At 37.2% G+C, this 23,840-nt stretch overlaps 1 protein-coding gene across 2 annotated transcripts in view; it reads right to left on the bottom strand.

Annotated features, from left to right (window-relative positions):
- Positions 1-23,840, bottom strand: part of SEPTIN7 (septin 7) — a 70,703-nt gene that overhangs the window by 24,713 nt on the left and 22,150 nt on the right. For both annotated transcript variants that reach the window (XM_085309137.1, XM_085309138.1), the window contains exon 3: positions 6,081-6,187. In XM_085309137.1, coding sequence (XP_085165263.1) covers positions 6,081-6,187 — 107 coding nt within the window. The remainder of the gene's footprint in view (positions 1-6,080; positions 6,188-23,840) is intronic.

The following is a 23,840-nucleotide window of genomic DNA, read 5'->3' as shown; positions in this document are numbered from 1 at the left end:
TTTATTTGTCCTCAGTTAGTATAATGCTTGGGAAATGGAATCCTAAAAAATGATGCCTTCCTGTTAAAAATACATTAAGGTTAGAAGGTAATATAATCTCACTGCAATCTGCTCCCAAGCAACACAGTTCTCCCTGTCACTCACTCTGCCCTTTTGCGCTAGAGCTCGATCTCCTGGGCCAGGCCAGATTGCTTTTCTGTTAGCTCCAGTCCCTGATGGAAAACTGACTCACAAGGCAACTGCACCAGCACAAGGTAGGATGCAGAACGCAGCTGTGGGAACGGCGCGCTCAGGTTGCGGCCACTCACCTGCGGTACAGCTCAGAGTCAGTTTGCATTAAGCATACCATGAAACAGATCCTAGAAATTTAAGCTAAACAGCAAGTGGGCTTCTTTCTCTTCTTTCCCCRAAATGAGGTACTAATATCCTATCCTATAATTACATAAAATACCAATGGCAGGTGCCTGAGAAAGTATCACTCAGTTTAAAACAAAGCAAAACAAAAAAACCCCACAAGTACAGTGTTATCAGTGTGATCTATAACTGTAGGAAATGACAAATTCAAGTCAGCATTTTGACTCTTTCACAACTCTCTCACATTTAATCGTAGTCTTCCTGATACTAAGACAATTTCTATTAAATTACTAGTGACACTTTTCTAGATAGATATTCAAGTAACATGGCCAAAATTAAGAGGTTGTGAATACCAGTATCACTCAGGCAAGCAAATTATTCATAACAGTAAGTGGCCACACAAAAATGCAGACGTACATCAAATCACCAATTGCCAATCTTAAGCCCCTTGATCCCCAAATGGAGAGAGAAAAGAAATTCAAATATAACTTTGAGTGAATATCTGCAATAACATTCAGTACTGAACTTTTAGGGAGAGTAAAAACTTGCACAGTAAGTCCCATCTGGATGGTCTCTTGACCAACTCTTACAGGTCTCACAGAGATTGTGTTAGTGCTGCTTGATCAACTGCTTGCCCATACCTAATTGTGCAGCTGAAATGGACCAACTCACAACCACACCTGAAAATGTCGCAAGCACGTCGCAAGCGCTGGTTATACAATGCAACTTAGATCTACAGGGTGAAGGAACGCTCCTGTAGAGAGTCAAATTAAACACCTCCTGCACAAGTAAAACACTGATTATAATTCAGAAGAGGATGTGTAGAAACACAGATCACTGCTGAGAAAGTGCCATATTTAACCTCTGAATACATAGAATCAAGTTCCTTTTTTTTTTTTTTTTTCTACTCATCAGTAAGGATCCTTCCGTCCTCATACGCCAAGTCAGATCATTTTGCTGCTAAGTCTCAGCAAATGAATCACGGCTATCTACAGCACGCAGTCTTCACAAGCTGGTTCTTCAGCCAACAAAAAAAGTAACAAAACATCAGTAAAACTTCTTGATTAAAACAAGAGTCTCCAACACCAGGTGATCAGGATGATAATCACAGTGGACTTTGAGGCCAGTGAGTCCAACCTCCTACTCAACCAGGCCTAACTGCAAAGTTAAAATGCACTTTTTTTTTTTTTTAAACCAACAGGCTTAGATAACACTAAGTTACCCTTCCACTAACTATACGACATTCCACAAATGTCCAGCCCAAAGCAGTGAGAATCTGGGAATATATAAAACATTTTTTTAAACTTAAGTTGATGTTATTTGGTGAATGTGATTTTTTTTTTCCCCTCAGAATCTACAGAAAAATTTTGTTGTACACAGTTGATGCCAGAACTCAGGACAGAAATCCCCAGCCATAGAGTCAACTCAGTCAAAAGTTTACTACTTACTCATAAGCTTTAGCATGAAGGAGATTAACTTCTGATTCCTTGCATTCTTTTTGCTATCTTGTATACAATAAACACACAATCCTCAATATAATCAAGTTCTCTGAGTACAAGAAGCCATAACACTTTCAAAATACTACAGATAACATTAACATTTCTACTTTTGCCAAGTGGTACAAGGTATCAGCCTTGTTTGCTAGCACAAAAATCCCCCCCCCCCCCAAACGATTAAGTAACTATGCACTCAGAATAGGATGCTTTTACAAAATAAAAAAATTAGAAGTTTATCTTGAATGCATATTTATATCAAAGGTAAAGAAATGTCACATCAAACATTTTTCCTGATTCTGTATGCTTGTAAAATTTAAGTGTGACTAAATTCATGAAGTCAACTTCTGATAAATGGGCTACAGAAACTGCATCTCTGCAGACAGTACTAATACTTCACTTGGTGCATCTAGGTGAGGATTATATAAATTGTCCACAAAAATAATGCTTTTCATAAATTCATGTAGGTATCTTGCTATCAGAGCAAGGTTTTCTATTACCTACAGAATAGGAAATATTAGCAGGTCAAATTCAGTGCCCTATACGTGGATTGTGGATAATCAGATCATATCCACTGTGAGAGAGAACACAGCTGATGAAAAACATTAGATGAAGAACCTGCCACAAAGCCTCTGTGAAGTTATTTTTCTGTTGTGCCCTAAATGAATATGTCCATACATGGTCAAAGACATAGCAAGCAGCAACATCTGGAAAAGATCCAGAAAAATCACTGTAAACTAGTGTCATTCATACTTAAAACTCCAACTGCATCCTATCATCTGGTTTCACAAGTATTCCCAAGGGATTCATGGAAAACATTAGTTCAAGTCTTGGAATTTAAAACTTTTTTTTTTTAAAAAAAAAAAAAAGAAAGAAAATGAAAATCATCCCAAATTACCATTTTCCCACGCACTCCAGTTAACCAGGTCACACTGGCCTATTTTGCAGTACTACACATTCTGTGAAGTTATATATGCTGTAGCTTGCCCACTTTTAATGGATTAAACAATCCTTTACCATACTCCATTTTAGCTAGTTAACTAATGATCAGAGAAAACATACTTCATACCTCATCATTTTTGAAGAAGTTTCCTTTGAATTCATCTGACACCAAGCCATTTCATATCAACTGTTTTTCTATTTTTTGCATGAAATGCATACAACTGATAAGACAGCACTAAAAACTTCTGTTGTTTTCAAGCACTGCCCAAATCACAGTTTGTAATTATCTGAATGGGACAGATGAATTTATCCATCTTTACTACATAAATACTGATCAATAACGGCTCCTGATATATTAAGAGGCAGCAATTATCATCACCAGGATTTTAGGATGCTCTGGTGGTCCATCTCATTTGTGTCCTACAAAATAAATGAATAGGTCACCATTGTATCTTCTAGTATCACTATAGTTTTAACAGACGTCTGCTGGAATATAAATCACCAATGGCACACCAAGAATTTGTCCTCCTTTCTCAAGGACTGTTCCAATCCGTGTAAACAATGAACAACTTAGGCACACAGTAGCTAAGGATATACAACTGTAGAAAAAACTCAATATCCTGAATTTCAACATAAAACGGTTAACATCAGCACAGAGTACAAATCCCATGGATCCAAACAGTGGCTCCCACTGTTAATTCTTTGATTTAATATTTGACTGGAATCACATGCACATCAGCCACAGCTGCTAGCCCACGCAGTTTTCAAGGTTGTGGTAGGAAACAGTTTTATCCTCCCTAAGACACTGACACTGAAAGACAGTTTTAGTTTCCAATATAGAATGCTATGCTTACTGATTTTTCAGTCATCACAAGAATTAGCTGAAAGTAAAGCAAAGCACAGCACACTACAAGTTTATTTGAACAAAAAAAGAAATAGCCTTTCTAGATAAAGTAAGCAATGGTCCCTAAGGGTCAGGAGTGGCCTTTAAATATACCGTATTCCAGTCATGTTATTTACTAAATCATAATAGACCCTAATTCACTACTGAAAAACTATTTCAGCTAACCCTCCAAGACCCTCCAAGGCTTTCATCCACATGGGGAAGCAGAGAAATATCTAAAGGCTTTTCAGTCATGTCCCTGTTCAAGTGCCTGTTTTTGTTTGAGCTTTAAATGCCTAAAAAATCAAATGAAGCTTCCTGAAAAGTGTGCAGGTCCAACCCTCTGCCTTCAACCAGTAAATTAATAATATRTATATATACACACACATACACRCACTCTCTGAAGAACTCAAAGGTCCAGGACGGTTAGAGCATCTAAGCTTGCCACCTACCAGATAAAAGAACTTAACTCAGAGTCCAAAATCAACACATAAGCTATTTTAGTTTAGTTTTCTTCTTATCAAAGCACCTGGAGCCAGGGACAGATGGATAGATGGATGGATGGGGTTATCTTTAAAAAGTGTCCTGTAACTTCGTTTGTTAGTTTTTATTCAATTTCTTCCTACGATTTTTCCCAATTAAAAATCTTTCAATGCCAGGGAATCCAACACACCCCTAAGTTACTTAAATCAGAGTTTAGGTAAGTGAACACAACCTGAATTGGTTTAGCTTCAAATGCCAGTGTTTAATCAACAATAATGAAGTCACAGTAAATCTCTCTTCTACTAAAAAAATAGTTACTCTTTTACAAAGTTCTTCCAGTGTTCATAGAGCTTCACTATTTTGCATTAGGAAGTCTTAGACCAGAGCTTAAYTATTTGCATCTCTTTTCCATTCTAGCTCTCATCTCTCAAAAAGGTACATAAATGCAACACACTTAATTCAGGTAAGTCAAAAACTTGTTAACAGAGGCATTAAAGTCTATTTTGTAGTGGTTTTCTATCAAACTGATAAACTAGCCTAACACACAYGATTAATTCTCAGAGAAATGTAAATATACTGTCAAATCAGGATTTCCACAAGTTTTCTTTGAAATACAAAACAATGTTCTGCAAACAACACATTTTATATTAGAATTCAAGACTGATGTTGAACTAACAGACAAGTAATTTAATTTAACCGTCTTAAATAATAGCATAACTAAGTTCTTGGCTCTTTAGTAATTTACCCAAATGCTAAGACTGCATAAAAAAATACTCCCCTCCTCAAAACACTGAAGTCASTAGATCATAGCACTGGAGCACAGTTATTCAATTCTATTGAATAAAAAAAAGCATCAAGTTTTAAAGCTACTGCTTAATGTCTGAAGTACTTATTAACTCAAACCTAATGCTGCTTAATCACTTTGTAACACAATTAATTCTGACAGTGGAGGTGATGTGAGACTTTGCCATGTTTCACAGCTGGAGGAACTCTGCAGGACAAGGGCAGCAGTTATGAACACCCYTTGGTCCACATCAGAATAAGATTAGATTATTATGGGCTACCGTCAGCTTGTGATAGTCTTCAGCTTAAAGAAAAGTGTCAGATTCGCATCAAGGGAGATGAACAGAGCTCAATTATCTTATTTAGCTGCTCAACTGTGGAGGCAGAAAAATATCCCACTAAGAAGCAGTGATTACCTATACACTATCCACAACACTAAGAAGAAGCTATTTAGCTATTTCTTAATATTTAAGCAATCTTTTCATAATACAAAAAGCATGCTACTTTTCTTGAGAAAATAAATTGATCAGTAGCAAAATGCTACATGAATTAATTTTTTTCAGGCTTTAATACTACATTTTGTCATGCACTTGCGGTAACATTTTCTTTGCCTACTTTAAGTCTAGTACATAAAGTCAGTCATTTTCACCCTAGCCCAAGATAAGTTTCAGAATAACAATCTGAATAGGTATAATAGGTAAAAATGGATTATTCACATTGCAGAAGGTTGTCAGGTACCTTTACACAATAGGTCATTGCATTCATGTCAATTCCTTTAAAAGGAACTTAAACAGTCAGAGCTTTACATTTAAGTATTTCCGCAGAAATTCTCAACAGTTTAACCGACATTAAAACATTCCTTTTTCTAATGGGACTGCATCCATGTGACTTTCCTAGAATACAGGCAGCACTCAAAGTATTTTCCTGAAGGGATCCCATGCTCCAACAAGCTACAAGTTCCACAACATAATATTTTTCATAGTTAACATAGGCTGAATGACACTGAGTATTTCTTAGCATTTCAAATTATTGTTGACCTTATTTAAACAAACATACTTGTATTGCAACTGTATTGTCGATGTTACTAAATTGCAAGTTACCTTATTAAAGCTGCAGTTAAAGTTGCCCCCCCCAGCACATACCTGTACAGTCTTTTTAATTCTGTGTGAAGGACCTGGATACTCTGGGGAATACAATTCTGTTAAGAATAATGAGTTGATTAATGTTGATTTTCCCAGTCCAGATTCACCTAGAAGAAAACAAAATAGTTTCAGTAAAACCAGAAATATCACACATGGTATAAGTATTTTAAATCTGTATTTCAAATAGTCTTAAAATGTAACACTTAAAAACATTCCCCATCCTCTGAGGTTTCCAGAACCTACATTTTTTTTTCAATTTCAAGTAAAAACTTGAATATTTTATACAGAAAAATCTAATTGTCACTGATGGATTCTACAGACGTTCATTTTTCTGGTCAGAATCTAGGAAGCTGTTAAGTATTGAATGCATTTAGGGTTTCTCCTCCTCCCTCCAAGATACACCAATAAAATATTGCCCACATGAAACTTTATAAACTAGCTACTTTCCTGGTACTACTTTCCATCACAAYGCTCTCCTTTATTTCAAGTATTAGAGGGTCTTACCTTCTAATAGGGTAGAAGGGGAAAATGCTAGCATGGAAGGGGAGAAAGATCAAGATTATTTTGGTCCAATTACCAAACCCACAAGAGCTAAAACCAAATTCCAAAACTATGAGGTTAGCCTGTTATTTTTTTTGCTTTTTTTTTTGGTTGGGGCAATGGAAGAGGTTGGATTTTTTTTCTTTTCTTTTCTTTTCTTTTTTTTTTTGGTAATTTTTTCATAAGCCTTGCTAAAAGATCAGGAAATGTTATTTCCATGACAATCCAAATGAATATAGTYATGAAGCCCACAGCAAAACCTATCCTCCATTTACAGCTCTACAGACACAGGAACAAGAAGAATTCAAGATTAACTACTTATGCAATACTTAACAAACCAAGTCTTTTAGTTGTTTTTCTACTGTAAAGAAACTGGTTCAACACGACAGTTCACATTGGCGTAAGAAAGAAACCAAAAAGGTATACAATAATCATGTTTCCTGTTTTTAAGGTGCTATTAGACCTGAACAGAGATAGTGTTGGAGAAATTTGCTCATAAGCAAGTGAATGTGGATGCGAGCTACTAAAGGCATTTTTTTTTTCCCTAAGGAAGGCGAGCAAGCTACACTGCCCCTATTCCTTTATGAAAAAAACATTACTTCTCTCATCCTCAAGCAGCTACTGGTTAATTAAAAGCTAAATAAAAAAAAAACCTCTAAGATACATCAAGACAGGTGTGCTGTGGAAACACGAGTAAGAAAGACTTACGAAACAAAAAGCTCACATTAGTGCTTGTAGCTACGAACCTTAGCAGACAAGACCTTATCTTCACTGTAATAGCTGGCTCGATTTCATACACCAGCTAGTTTACGCGCATCAGCCATCTCAATTACCGTTGTGGAGCTCAAAGCCTCCGCCACGCTGAATGGCACAATCTGATTAGCTGTCCAGTAAGTGGATTAGCAGCTGATGAAATGCTGCAACTCTTGCAGGCTGCCTGCATGATTAGTAGCACTTCCAACCCCACCCTGCCTGACAGATGAGCCGGTCCCACRTCAAACACACACTGGCTATGGTGCGGGGACAAGCCACATCAGTCTAGGGAACAAGATGACCTTACTCAAACTATAACCTCAAGCTAGCACTGCTAGGAAAACCCACTCCAAAATGACAGCTAAGTGAGAGCCAGTAGGGACAGGTTTGCTGACAAACATTTCATCGCTACCATTACAGATGTTGCCTTTTCCTGCAGCCAGATGCGTTGCACATTTCAGAACTATTTGGTAAATACAGAGTCTGCAATATAGGATTACAAAAGATGCATGTATTCTACTCTTAACTTGCAAGGTCTTTAGGGCAGGGTCAGCTTCAGTTCAAATGCTTCCCTACTAAATTTGCAACAAAAAGAAGCTCCTGAAAGGCTCAGATTTACAAATTCATAGCTGCAGCCGCTTTGAAGTTAAATCTTCAACTCAGAACTCTGCTCAAGGTACACACATCATTCAAGTTAAACCAGAGTTATTTAGCCCATCCTACCAACCCCTCCAACTTTGCAATGTACAGTTCATACTCTTTCAGTGAAGATTACTTTTTTAGTTGACAGTAAGCTCTCAAAAGGTTTTCTACTGCATTAGTAAAGACAGATTTATGGGCTGCAGCAAAACATTYGTGTATCAGATTCTGGAAGTACTTCAATATACAAAGAGTTGGCCTTTCTCCTTCTCCCACCTACTGCACTTATGCTGCTCACAATACTTTACAAACTCCAGAGCGGAACACACAAAACCACCTTTTCCAAAGATTACACTGCTTGCCAAGTTGCCATTGAAATTCAACATATGGAAGTAAGATTGTGAAACTTCAAAGGCATCTGATGAAAAATCAGCAGCTCAGCCTAGCTGGTGACTGCAGCTGTAGCCTTCCATAAAGATTTGCTCCTGGATTATTGTAGTAATAAAGCCCTGGCACATCTTTCCCCCCCTCCCCCTTACTACAATAAGGATGAAAAGGCAGCTTTGAGCTGATGTCGCTGAAAAGAGAAGTGTGCTGGCCTCCTTTACATACAATCTCSTTCTCACAGCTGCCCCGCCTTCGAGATACACATGCTCATACTAACTTTAATCAGCCAGTACAGATTGGAGCAGTCTAGACTGCTTAACTGCTACCAGTTGAAGTATTATAAGTTAGTCAATCCAGGCTGTAGCTGTGCCTTAGATGACATTATAGTTAACACCTGTGAGGGTAGCAAAAGACTTCCAGTTTCAATAAAACAGTTATACAGAAACCACAAGAAAAAGAATACATAACTAAGTTTCAATACTGCACAAGAAGTCACTCTGCTTCCACTGCAATCAAAAGAGAATTTCTTCTGCTGACTACAGTGGAAGCAGAATTGGAGAAACTAAGTATTTGACCAAAACAAGCCACCTTTTTGCACATAAATTTTTAAATATTCAGATCTTAGAAAAAATATGTTAACAAAGAAATATTGCTTTTCCTATGTAGAAGCTTGTTCAACCCAAACTCTCCCTACTGAAAAAGTTTGGGATGCAGCTTCACAAGATTGCCTAGGTTACGAATTCTGCAACAAAACATAGGAAAACAATGAAAACAAATTAAATTTACTTTGCCTTAACATGACAAAAATCTAGATCCAACTAATGCACCTTCGCCGTTATACGATAGCATAGGACTGCAAGATGACAAAACTACTCAAGCAGTAATAGCTTGCAATCAAACATGTGCATCATAAGGCACAGTCGGATCCAGTTGTCTAATTTAGTGAGTGATTTTCAGCAATATCTTGAGTTTTCTGATTTCAGTACAAAATATGATTTGATTTTGGGGTGAGGCGGGACCAAAAACCACARTATTAGTTTCACTTTGCAGGGTAATTCTGAGTCCAAGAACTTTATTATTTGTATCTGACTACTGTTGACTGTCTTTACCAAGCCCTCGCTTTCCCACTGTTTCATATATTGCTCTCCCAAAGATACAGAAGGTTTTCTTCATTACTTTGTGTCTCATGACTAACAGCAAATGAATGTTTCAAATTTTCAACATTTTCTCAAGCTATTTTTCTCTGTAGTCATGTCCAAATACAGAGTTTGTCACACCTGTTGGTAGAAATAAGCACATGCTTTTACTACTATGCTCCTGCTACTCTCTGACAGAAGATCTTATCTTTTGTGAAACTAACAACTAGTGTTGGAATCAAAAGCTCCAACTCTTCAAGACTATGAACTTCTAARTGATATACAAATACTGGAGCCTTTCTCATACTTTGGTTAACGCTTACCTGTTGATAAATAACATTTTTATGCAGACGACACACTGCACATTACTTAAATTTAACCTTGGATAGTCAAATTTCTTCTCCTTCAGTGAAGGATACACTGATCAAGTATTTTCCTTTTTCCTAAAGGAAAAGAAGGCCAGTTGTAACACTGGGGGAAGGGAAAGAGAGAAATGCCCATTAAGCTTATATTCTTGAAGACATCTTTGGGTTAGAAATGATCACTGGGAATCACTAGACTAGCCTACAAACCACATTAAATACTGTCCAGCATAACATTAAATACTGTCCAGCATGTAGAATTAACAATTAGAAGATGGAGCAACAAATTGGAGGTCCTGGGAATGGAGGGAGAGATGGAGAGATCTGGAAGTGCTCAAAGGTGTTTTTTTTTAAAAAAAAAAAAAAAAAAAAAAAAAAAAAAAAAACACTAGGGACCATTGTTATCAACTCATCTGTATAAATCAACCTACAGACTTTTACCTTCATTTCCAAGTCACTCCCTGTAAGCAAACAAAATCCTGTTCCGAGATAACTAGTTACAGAAACTATCCACAGCTAAGTAGTGTTCAGGTGGCTTTTTTCCCCAGTTCAACTTCTATCCATCAAATACGTTATGACTTCAGTATTACAAAGGCACTTCAACATGAAGCATATTCTTGCCCTGATAACAGGAATCAAGCTATCTTTAAAACTTAATGATTCATTGTTTTGTCACRTTGGGAGTGTGGCACAGCCCTGATCACCTCCATTTTTTCCATTATCCTTATTCAAATGTCTACAACAGAACAGTGCAACCTAATTTCCACTTTTACACATAACTCCTGTTGGAGAGCCACTCTCCCATTCATATATTACATTTCCTGATAATGCAACACACATCATCTGGCTACCACACTGCTCCAAAAAGCCAGGGCTAGTTTTCCATCATGATCCCTAAGTGTTTTTAGGATCTTGTTTTCTAAAATCCAACTACTGAACTTGTAAACATGATGTAAATTCTTAGATTTGTGCTCTCGTATGAGAGTTCCTTAAACATATCATTATCTAGATAACTAGTATTTGTATTTGGTCATCTCAGTGCACTATCTGCAAACTGTTTTCTACCTCTTCATTAAATAAAAATGATTACTCTTGCCGATCTCACCAGAAGTTTATTTGCAGACTCTTCACCAACAATTACTTGGTTGCCTATCAGTCAAATAATATTTAATGTTTATGCCACGTGACAACTGCAGAGTTGAGAATGTGACCACATATGCTATTCGTACTTAAGAATTTAAAGTTGCTTTTCCAAGTTCCAGATGAGACTGAGAGAATGCCTAGGTACCACCCATCTGCGAGGAAAAAAAAAAAAAAAAAAAAAAAANACTTATGGCAATCACAGCATAGTAAACTAAAACTTCCATTAAATTGCTCCAAGTATGCTCCATGAATTGTCACCAAGAACATGACCCAGTCCTAGTCACTGTATCTATTAATTTAGAATCATTTGAACTTTAGATTCAGAAGATGAGTTAACTGCTAACAGTTGCGGTGGCCAAGAATAAAACTGATCCTGCTGTGGCTAGTAGCTTACTGGAGACAAGTCACCAAAATCTGACATGCAAGTGTCGGATTTTTCAAAGCTTCCATTGCAGAACAGAAGCCAATATGTAGAGCTACTTAAAATACTAATAGCAAAAATACAACCTCAAGATGCTTTATTACTTTACGATAAGGAAAATATTCAACAACACTTTTCAGACTTCTGGTACACCTGATAACCCCATATACAAACATATCACGGCAAAGTTATTACGARGAGATCAAATCCAATATAAAACTGGTGTTTTTCTTCCATAGCTTGAATAGATTTTGATGTAAACATTCTGTAAATGTATTTTATTTCTAGCAGGTGAGCTAGTTCAGGGGTAGATTTTTCCCTCCATTTTGTAAGTCCTACCTATTTTGACAGTTCTTGCTTAAAATATAATCCCATTAGTTTCATAATCGTGATTTAAAGTGAGGGAGGGGGAAGCTTGTCAGAAGGTACAGAAATAACGCATTTCATCATCTTTCATCCTGTACAATATTCACAGTACACATGCACACCAGCACCTACAGCTTTATGCAAATGCTCAGTGACTTTGATGCCACCGTAGCACGCAGTTGTTAGCTCTTATACAGAAACAAGGCTACATGAACAATCAAAGTTGCATATAAGACCATGGATTAATATAAATGCTGACAGCAAATATGAAAAAGCAAGAGAAATGCACAGAACACCAAAATATACCTAATRGTCAGAAGGAAGAGTCCTCTCAAGGCAGCAGAGATGCTCTGCCATGTCATTACAGATTATGAGCACAAAACAGACACTACAAAAATGCTTTTAAGTTTCATTTTATAACCTTTCATAAAGGCCAGTTCTTGTCTTCAGCACTCCACAAAAAATGAACTCTCATTTTGATAAATATACAAGGACATGCAGTAAAAACTATTGAAATGAGGAGTGGGAACYGAACTGTGTTCCACAGCTCCTTCCACACATCTACAGCCTCATGCAGGACAGCGTTGAGTGACATCTTGCAAACATTTAACTTGTGTTTTTTAATGTTCATAAAGGGAAGAGAGCTGAAGCTCYGCCACTTCATAAATTCTGATCTAATTTATAGAAGTAATATATATTAGATCCTCAAAGCTGATCCTAATGAAACACAGTAGTAAGGAAGTATACTGGAGACAAACTCGCTTTTGCCTATCAGCAGCTGCATCAACAACAAAATATTGATATTCAGCACACAGTAACACAGTTTCATCAATTTTCCTTGAGCAAAATTTAAATTTTAAGTGCATCAACTGGAGACAGACTGTTGGCATATTATTCTGGTTAAAGATGCCATTTAAATTATTCAGAAAATCCATTAAAAGAAGGGAAGGCAAAGACTGCAGAAGAATATGCTAACAGACTCAAAGTAGTGTCTTAAAAGCAGTATTATTTTCAATCAAAGCAGAAGTGATTCTAGCTTTCTATGACAGACAGATTAAAACAGCCATGGAACAGCAGTTTAACAGATTAGGATTTGGCTGCTGTCACACAAAACGGTACCCTACTCCCAACCCACTATTTGCACCATGATTAACACAACATGGTGAGGCAAGAAGTGATCCAGCAAAGTAGGGCGTTAAGGGCTTAAGGGTGGGATAAGGAGGGAAAGTCAACACCAGACAGATGAGGTAAGTCAAATCTACAGGCTTCCAAAGAAAGGAGGGGCTAAATGTAAAATCTACATGTAAAACTAGATCTCTTTTTCACAACAGAACAAGCATTCATACAGCCAAAGTCTGTGGCACTTCACTAGAAAGTCACTTTTGCTTTAATACCTATATAAGCTTTGATCCTGATACACAGTTTGTCTGCAAAGTAGRCATTTTACTAGGATAAGATATTTAATTAAACATGAGCCAAAGGAAGCAAGTTTTCAGCACAGAGAAGTTCTAGTGTACCAAAATCAATGTAGTAAAATCACCAGTTTCTCTTCACTGAGTTTTTCAACATGAMTACAGGTAACTCCCACACACACCTTTGGTCCACTCAAATCTAGTACTAGCAATAGCAAATGGGACAATATGAGCTTCAGTTTCCAAGCTCACATGATATTGCAAGCACACAACTAGTGTTTGCAGTTCAAGCCTGTCAGACCTTACCTGGCTTTGTTTTCTAGGCTTGTTGAAAGAAAACTAATTCCTATGGCTGAGTGTGCCATAGTCATGCTGCAATGTGGTTGCAAAGATACTGCAAATAACAAAAAGTTGTCAAAATTGACCTAAATGGAAAAMCTGAACACGACTGATTTGTGAAATAACTGGCTGAGGGATTCAGTTGAAAAATGTAGAAATGCAGAGCTCCAGGATAAGAGTCTTCTCTGGMTAAACCCTGCAGGCAGCATGCACCTTGGATTTCCACAGACTTTACAGGCAGCAAAATAAAGAGCCTTCATAAAACTAAAATTAAAAAATATTAGTCTAAAATGAAAAAAAATGGGAGGAGAGAGGAAAATGTGAAAGACACTAAAGGAGGATTGCTTTCTTTTAAAACTAAGAAAGCATACATCTGAGAACACTGTTTCTTGGATTGGAAGAACTGTGCCTCTAGAGATAAAGCTGCAGAGTTAGACTTGTTCTCTGGAAAGACATATGGCAGTGAGTACAATCACAAATCTCCCAATAATATGAATTCAGAAAAGAAAAGATGAGGAAGACAGTAACTTATCTGTACATTACTATTCATGACTCATTGTATAGACTAGAAATACTTTCAAGTAATTTCTAACATCTGCTAATTCAGGAACTAAAGGTGTATTAGTCCACAGATCAGAACAACATTAAGATCTTTCATTATTTGGGAAAAAAMACAATTGTAACTGCTGCAACTGTAACTTATTGCAAGCACTTCATTTCTGGAGACTGAATACCGCTCTGCCTAATACGCTCCATGCTTTCCTCCTTTGCCTAGGTTGCTTTATAATACTTCTTTTTAAGCGGGATGAAATGATGCATATTATACCTTCTTTAACACGCTAATCCTATATCTGTACTGTTTTCTTCACCTCCAGAGATGTTGTGCTTGCAGTAACTTTAAGTTTGAGCTGTTTTGTTTAAAAAAAAACAAAAAAAAAAAGGAAAAAAAAAACCCACATATACAACTAAGCAACAGTTTAAGTTCATGGTATCAAAGGAAACTTCAAGAGGACAAGAAGGAAACAGATTTTAATCTATACAAAAATAAYGAAAGCCTTCTGCGTAAATCTACAAAGAGCACCTAGACTGACTTACTCAACATTGTGTTAGCTGCTTCCCTTGTAAATTATGTACAAACACAATCAGAATTACTGGAAATAAGTGCCGAATGCTCTGGAAATATCCCAGATGGAATGTTCTGCTTTAAATCAATGCACAAAGTCCATTAGAAGACTGGACTCAGAAGATTTCTAGTGCTGGTCAAAATCCTTTTAACATCTTAAGACTTCCCTCTCAAAGCCTTCTCCTCTAAATGGCTTTGTAAGCATTTCATATTGCAGATGCCACACAGGCAACAATGTCAGGACAAGACATTCAATGAGCTCAAGGAACAAGAAGAGGATACAAATAGCTTCCTTTACAAGAGTCTGCAAATTTATCCCATTGATACTATTTTATGTCAATAAGGACTGAAGAGTCAAAGCAATGTCATCTGCAGGTTAGGATAAAGGGGAGGGATTTTAATGAAACTGCTCAACATTTAGTTTGGTCTTAATAAAACAACGATCAAAATGATCAAAGATGTGTTCTGCTGGAAACGATGCCATCACTTCTACATAATCTTGGCAAAATACACTAATTTGATACTTAAATATTTGGGGCAGTTACATGCCTTTCTTTTCATAAGCAAGCTACACCATAAAATGAGTTATCCTTCTATAATGATGGTGTAACTAAGCTGAAATAGTCAGTATAAGCTTCTGTCATCAAGATTACATCTTTTTTAATATGGTGAAAAAAATTTATTTTGCTTAAATGCTAAGTCATTGCTTCCACCTGGCCTCCACCACTATTTAGCTTTCTACTAAATATTTAGAGGAAAACGGAGCCATTTGTAGCCAACAACAGGARCACACATTTAGAAAGCTGAAAGGAAAGTAGATATATCTGAGAGTATCACCTTATCGTGAGACCTATCTAGTGTGCTGGTTATGTTTTGCAATGGAAGTGTGAAAGACAGATCTGGAAAGCAGACCAGCATTCCTCTTGGAATTCCTGACAGCGAGGGAAGATGCAGCCCAGAGCCAAGAAAGCAGAATTAGAGAAGTCCTTGGGCTTGCACTTTGCCACAGGTGAGGACGTAATATAAGTTTGGACAAATAGAAAATAAGAATACATTTTTTAAAGTGTGTTCTCATGCAAATTCTTACATCATTTAGTCAAATGCAATGTAATAAAAAAACCCCAACAAGTTAAGGCAAATTTGACATCCTCTCTCCTCTCTCTGTCTGCTGAGTGGTCAGCTATTGGTTTCTGCTATGTCTGGCACTGATGCAAAACAAAAGTGGTGAGAAAATACTTGCCAAGAGTCAGTTTCCTCTAAATTAGCAACTCTGGAAATATTCCACACTTTTGTCAATGTATGTCTCCAAGACCTAAAATAAGAAAAAATCTTGCTATTTCTCCTTCACTACAGAGTAACAGCATCCCTTAAAGGGTTTTTTTTTTTTTTTCCCTTCTTCATAACATAAAATGTAACAAAAATCTGAATGAATCTCCTGTTCCAGTGTTTATGCTATTCTAAGGCCCTGGGTTTCACTGGCAATTTTGAACTATTTACTTCTGTACAGCTAGGAGTACATTAAAAATTCCAGTAATCTCTATATCCTAATGTTCTGGATGTTAGAGTATCAGCTTTGCAGTAGTACAGATTTTCAGTTCATTTCAACTGCAAAATCCAAGTCGAAAGTTAAAGTCTTATCTTGGTCTTCCACAGCAAAAGCTTCCCATTTCCCACATGCCATCCTCAAAAACCTGCCTTTGACTATTGAGTCTTCCCTCTGCACCCAAACAAACAGATCAATCAAACAAGCTTTTGTGCTTCAAGTCCAATGAAAGACAGATTTGATTAATAGTTATTTACTATTTAAAACATGTGAAAGTCCCTCATTTAATGAAAACTTAAGGGAGTCACTTGAAAATACATACAAGAAAGATTTCCATATCCAAATAATGTCTCCAGTCTGAAATGTATATCCTAAACAATTTAAACTCAAAACTCCTTCTATGTCAAATAGCATGTTATTTATAAAATTGATAGTTTACTTACAAAACATGGAACAAAGACTGGTCTTCATCCTACACTGGACCAGGCAACTGCACCAATTAATGCTTCAACAGAATAGTTTGGGCTGGAAAGGATCCCTAGTCCAACTATCACCTAGTCCAACCTCAAGCAGGGTCACCTACAGCATGTGTCAAGCTGGATTCCGAGCATCTCCAAGGGTAGAGACTCCATCACCTCTCTAAGCAACCTGTTCCAGTGGTCAATCATCCTCACAGAGAAGACATGTTTTTTGTGTTCAGATGAACCTTCCTGTGTTTCAGTCTGTGCCCAGTGCCTCTCATCCTGTCACTGCACACCACTGAGAAGAGTCTGGCCTCGTTGTCTTGACATCCTCTTCTCAGATGTTTATACACATTGATAATATTCCTCTAAGCCTTCTCTTTCGCAGGCTGAGCATTCCCAGCTCTCTCAGCATCAGCTCATGTGAAAGGTGCTCCAGTCCCTTAATCATATTTGTGGCCCTTTGCTGGATTTGCTCTGGCAAGTCTATGTCTTTCGTGTACTAGGAGCCCACATCTGGATCCTTCACTCCAGATGTGACCTCATCAGTGCTGACTAGGGGGGAAGGGCCTCCCTTGACCTGCTGGTAATGTTCCTCCTAATGCAGCCCAGGACATCATTGGTCTTCTTTGCCACAAGGACGCATTGCTGGCTCACATTCACCTTGTTTTCCACCAGGACACCAGGTCCTTCTCCAAAAAGCTGCTCTTGAGCTTACTGGTTCAGCTGGTACAGGCTCCAGCCTGTACTCGTACATGGGGTTATTTCCTGCCAGGTGCAGGTCTTTACACTTCCTTTTTATGAGCTTCATGAGGTTAACCTCAAAGGCATGTTACCTAAACATGTGTTAGGCATTCATTAGCAGCAACTAGTCTGATGCATGACTTAAACTAGACAGTGCTACAGTTTGTCCTCCTCCTACGAGCTTTCAAAAATTTTAGGCAGCTAGCTACTGAGTCCACAAAACACAGTTTTTGAACATCTACCTAGAAATATTTTTTAAATGATATCCTACAGAATCAATTATACTTAGTTTCGTTTACTATTTTTAACATGAAATTTTCCATAGGATAAGCTGCTCTTCCAATTATAGAGGACTTAAACTCCTGTAAGGAAAAAAGTATCTCAAAAGTAGAATCTTCACGACAACCACTGTAATATAGTTGCTAACCTGTAAACTRAAGATTTGTAGCCAAAACTAACCATGTAAATCCAATAGAGCTGAAGTTCATTCTGACAAGTTTCTGCAACAACTGACCAAAAACCTAAGTCATATCAGCCAATACTGACACTTAAAAAAAAAAAAAATCTCAGCTTCCATGCCACCCTTTCTCTATGCTGACAGAAGTTTTTTTTATCATGGTGCAACCTGACTGAAGATTAACCTTTCTTGCTGCTCCCAGAAAACTCTCCAGTTAGATTCACACTAATTCAATTTGTGCCTAGCACCATTAGTTCTTTCAGAGCAGCATAGATGGCAGGGTAAAGTCTGAGCTACAGCCTAAGGGAACAGTTACTATTTTTAGATCACATTTTTTCTCTAATTAAACCACAGCAACACTTCGTAAATGCCTCTGGCGCCAAATCTCTTTAAATACTTTAAAATTGTAGATAATCATTTCTGTAGTCCCACTTAAGCAACTGGCATCCTTTGAGTCAACTGAACTTTCTCATCCAAGCATTTTCAAAAGGTTGCCACTGTACTAACAAATAGTGCAATGCGAATTCCAGTAACTGTAAATAAAACTGAATCAGAGATTCATTTCTCTATAGAGAAACTAAAAGATAATCATATATGGAACGCAAAATTTTATTTTTTCCTTTTTATTTTTTCATAAAAAAGAAAAAATTCAAAATTTTTGCAACAAAAAGTACTCAAGTCTCATTGTCCTGAAAGTCAGTAACTTGCTTTTGAAAAATGGTAATAAGCGCATAGTACCAAAGTGAAAATATCCATTTAGATTTTACAGTTTTTTGATGTGCAATTATTGAAGGGCTGGGGGGGGGGGGAACCACACACACACACACACACACACACACAGAAATTACCGAACAAACAAGTCTAATCCTGACTGTAATACCACATTAAAAAGTGGTTTTCTGCACAGCATTTTATCCATTAAGGATGGCAGTGTTAATTGTTGTTGCATGTTCCAGTGCAAAAATCTCTCAAATGAACCAGTGATCTTGGAGACAGCAKTTCTAGTTTTCCAGTGGACTTAATGCTAGTCACACTACAGCATTAAAACGCTCAAAGGAGGACTAGAAAAAGACAGTTTGCCACCTTAGATTGGTTAGTGGAAGAAGAGCCCTGTCCAAAGAATCCACTAGCATCAATATGAAAAAGGCAACCAGACGAGGTAAGGAAYCGTAATTCTAATAAATTCCAACAAATCTGAAACCAAAGATGTAATTCTGAATTCTTCCTAGCTATATTCAAAGGATATAGCTAAAGCAAGTCATTGTAGTCAACAACCTTGTATAATGAAAACTTTAACAATTTTAGTAAAGTGAATTATTGTTCTAACTTACCATAATGAAAAAAATAAGGCAAAATTTTGTATCTGAGTATGTGTACTGTTACTCAGTTCTCAAAAGTACTAAAGGCAAGATAACAGCGAAGTTCAGATCACCAGAAAGCTCTAATGAAGTAAGATAAGAGAAAGGGAATGAGAAGCAAGAAACCRTATTCAGTAGTCATGTTGCACTGTAAGATAAATATAACATGAATATTCATCAAAAGRTAAATCAGCATGCAGGCATACACCAGAATCAATAAAAAAATAACAGAGTTTGGGTCTGGGGGTAGAGGAAAGGATTAGGAGAAGGGACAGTTGGAAAGGCTTCTAAAAAAGTACAAGGAAATTTCAACTAAAAAAATTGGCTGCATCTGAAAATAACATATATGTAGTACAGCCCCAATCTATACTGCTTCTGAATGGAACATCTGAACACTGAAAACATGAACAGACCAATAAGAGGGAAAACAAGGACAGACAAGTGAACTGAGTTCAAATTGGATACCACACAGGCAAAGCAGTACTAGTCACCTTGGCATGTAATTATATTGAAGTTAAATAGTCCCACAGAAAAAAAAAATCAATCAGAATGCTATGGAAAATGGTTTCAGGCAAGATTTAGAGTTTAGCAAAAAATATTTGCTCCCCAGCTGCACTAAGCTGCATTATAAAATACATCAATAAGCCCCCTACCCTCCCTAGAATATTCTTCCCCAAAATAAACTCACCACAAACAATTCCAACATACATCCTTCTCACATTATGTATTTCAAGCTAAATTCTAAAAAGAAGTTTTACCTAAACCCACCTYTACTCTAAAATAAGATCAAAGTTATCGCTATTACTCTCCAAAACATTATCTTTCCTTCCAAGTCTCCATGAAAAGTTTTTTTTAGGGGAAAAAAAAAAAAANAAAAAAAAAAAAAAAAAAAAAAGCACTACACAACCAAATCCATCCATCCCTCATCCTGATAATATTTAATTTAAATTATGGGCCTAAATTGCTCCAGAGATAGTTCAGATACGGAGATGGCAGTGGATTTGATCACAGTTGGAAATATCTTGCCACGTTTCCTACCAGAGTTACACTTYACAATATTCTATTTCCTCTCAATCTGCTAGGCAGCACTGCAATCCCTACGAGGGTGCTCCTCTTCTTCTGAGTACATAGAAAAGCTTGGGAGGGGCAGGGGAAATCCTTCTCTGCTAGCTAATGTTGTGGTTATTGGAAAAGAAGGAACCTCCTGCCTGAAGAGTAGAAAATACATTCTCTTGTCTCTTTTTGAATTTGACAGCTTCCCCTTCCCCCCACATCATGATCCTAAACTGTGTCATTTCCACCACATCATGATCCTAAACTGTGTCATTTCCACCGCTTAATATATGCCCGAAAGCCTAAACAAAGTTGACACATTTCTGGGTCAAAATGTTTTCTAAAATGTGCCCATCTATATTTCTCAATAGGAACCCATTTAAAGATCTGAGTCAATTAAAGATCCGAGTTAAAAAATCTCTTCAAAAATAACCAATTTTAACCTGTCACTCCTTCAAGTCCTCAAATCAGTTCTACTTGGTAAAGAGTAGATAAAGAAAAAATCTCCTACAAAATTCTGTGTTCGTTTTAATTTGAAAGCTTCACTGCAACAATTTTAAAAAARGGCTACTTGCAATGAAACTGCCTACAAGTTACTTTCTTTCAGTCCCAAAGTAAAGGTAGGGTTTTGGGTTTGGGTTTCTTTTTTTTTTTTTTTTTTTTTTGGACCCGAACTGTTACCTAGAAACATTCAGAAATCTAAACAGTCCATAAAAAGCTACATGCAGATCTTTAAGGCAGTTAGACAACAGTAATAGCTGCAGCACAGAAAGAAATACAAAGGACCTTTTCAACTACAGTGCCTCTGATAACAGATGTAAAATACCCTATCATTAAATTTGATACTTCAGATCAGGCCAAGAGTGTTCAAAGCCATGTCAATTTGACCGTATTTGTACAGAAGCACAAAAAAAAGTCACATCTTTCTTACTGATCGGATTTTAAAGAGATTTTTACCCCTTTCATTTTTCTATTAGGATCTTTTCTTAAAGATCATTACAATTGTCTCTCTCTAATGACTTTTATTCAGTACACATTCTGAACAATTTCAAGTCTACTACAGATACACCAAACTTCCTGCATACTTTTTCRATGCTTTACTGCCCATGTTCAAATGTTATGAACAGGAACCATTAGGAAAGAAAATTACTAATAATCCACAATCCTTGAGAGAGTAGAAAGAATTATTTGCCAACTTCTCCATTAGGAAAAGCAAACCTAGCTTTGGAGATCTGCTGAAGGCTTGTTATCTTTCTATGCTAAACAACAAGGCTACACATTTACAGCATTAAGATCAGAAAGTCTGAAGCTCTTACAAGTGTCAAGTTTGCATCAGTTGATAAAGCAATTTATCAGTAAAAGTGCTCAGAACTATTCTGGTTAGTTCAATTTAATGAGGCTTATGTAAGATTGCATGAAATGTTGGGAGATATTCAGGCTATAGAGGTTTTTTTGTTGTTGTTGTTCAGTCAATTTCACTGGGTGGGGAGAGGTCCAAATACCACTAAACTCCAAACACTCCCCCCAAACTCCTGACCTGCAACCATACCACCTTTTACTGCCCTGTCTTCAGCACTCAACATTAAGTTGCATCAAGCCAGGCCTGTGCATACCAGTGCTATAGACCTAAATGCTCCAGAAGAGCACCAGTTGACACCACCATGTCTGAAAGAGTAGTGAACCAGTAACCCTTATCTCAATGCCAGGGGAACAGAGAGGCTCAAACAGCCAATTACAATATAATAGATAAATTATTCAAAATAAGTTTAGGAATGCTGACTTAGGCCTCCAGTTCTCCTCCTCTTCACCTCACAAACTTGTGTTTTCGAAAATGAAAAATAAGACAATAACATTATGGAATAATACTAAAGTGCTTTTTCCTCAAAATGGTTAAGTTAGAGCTTACAGTCTGCATGTCAAGTTTGTAATGAGCTTTTGTGGATTTTCAGAGTTTCTACACAAAACACATAGGTGTCTAAAATTTCCTAGTAGAAACCTACTTTTTCCTCTTTTTAAAGAATTCATCATCACTTAACAGAGAGCAGACTCCTTCCTAAGTGCAAGAATAAATCAAGCACTGCAAAATTTAAATAGAAACTTGTTTTACAAGAACTAAACAATCAGATAACACCTAAGGTCAAGTTTATGCTTTTACTGGAATAATGGCGATGCTCAGAAATTTGTCTTCATTTGTAAAGCGTTAATATGGGCTTTATTGCAATAGAAGTGTTCAGAAGTTTTGTATATTGTTATTGTACCATCCGCTCCATAACCAGCAGAACTAGGTGTGGTTTTCTACATACCAGCATCTGTCACTTCCTCCCAAGCAATTACCTCAGTTCCTCTTTCTTTTCTTCCTCAGAAAAATGCTCTTCAACATAAGCTTCAAACCAGAYGGACTGATTGCCCATTGGCAGTTGGAATCCACTAGGTGCATTCACAGACAGCATCTTCTGGTTTAGTTTTATCTGAAAGAAATCTAGTTCACACGCTGCAAGACTGCTCCGTGATGTGAATGAAAGCACACTAAACCGGAACAATACAAAGATGCACTTCAATAACGAAGTTAAGATCTGAATTAAAACTCTGCTATAGATGTAACCATTTAACACGTGATTTGGCCAGGTCAGAACGTAAGTGTTACTTGGCRGCCAGTAACACTAGTGCTAACTGATCAGCCAAATGACACCAACTGTAAAATATAAAAGCTCATTTGTCCTCAGTGAGAGGAACCATGAGTTTTGCTTGATCACTCCAGCCTTAGTTATCTGAAAGATTTTACTGGAGAGAAGATCCAGCCATACAGGCAGGTCTCTGTTTCCTTTGTGGATTGAACCATAAATTTCCCTTTTCCTCAGAACATAAGGGTCTCACTTCCTACACTCAGGGAAGGGACCGAAGTAGGCTTTTGAATTAGTAATCACCAATTTAAAAGAGGAACACATCCATAACAGTTTTTTTCCCCTTAAGTCATATTTCATATGTATTTGTATTAATTGCTTCTGGACTCCGACTTCCTTACACACAGCCTCTCTGTTGGGCTGTTTACTCTTTCACCCTTCAAGTGCAGCAGTGCTGTTTCTGCTACAGCAGAGCAGTGCATCCCCATCCCTACTTCTCTCAGCTAACCAAGGCAAACCTCAAGAGCTGAGAGTCACCGCACCAAAACTAGGTGGTGGCCAGGCAGCAAGATTCACACAGAAGAGCAGAGAGGCTCCCGCACATACAGACAAAACTGAAATATTCCAATGCTGACAGTACCTTTTAACTTGAAAAATAATTCTCAGGAGCAACCACTTGAGCCCACTATCAAACAGGGACAAGAAATTACACAGACAGCCTATGTAAAACTATGCTATTCTGTAACCACACTCCTACTCAAATCTCAGAGATACTATAATCCACTGGATACATTTTATTTACAACTCTAGCATTAGTCCATTAAATAGACAGCAATAAGCTGCAGAAAATGGCAAGACCTCTCCAAGTACTACTTTGTGAAACATACATTTATACATGCCAA

This window comes from Rhea americana, unplaced genomic scaffold (genome assembly GCF_003343005.1).
Source record: "Rhea americana isolate MKP2758 unplaced genomic scaffold, rheAme1 scaffold_291, whole genome shotgun sequence".
NCBI lineage: Eukaryota > Metazoa > Chordata > Aves > Rheiformes > Rheidae > Rhea > Rhea americana.
Note: the sequence above shows the minus strand (reverse complement) of the source record. Positions and strands in the feature narration are given on the sequence as shown.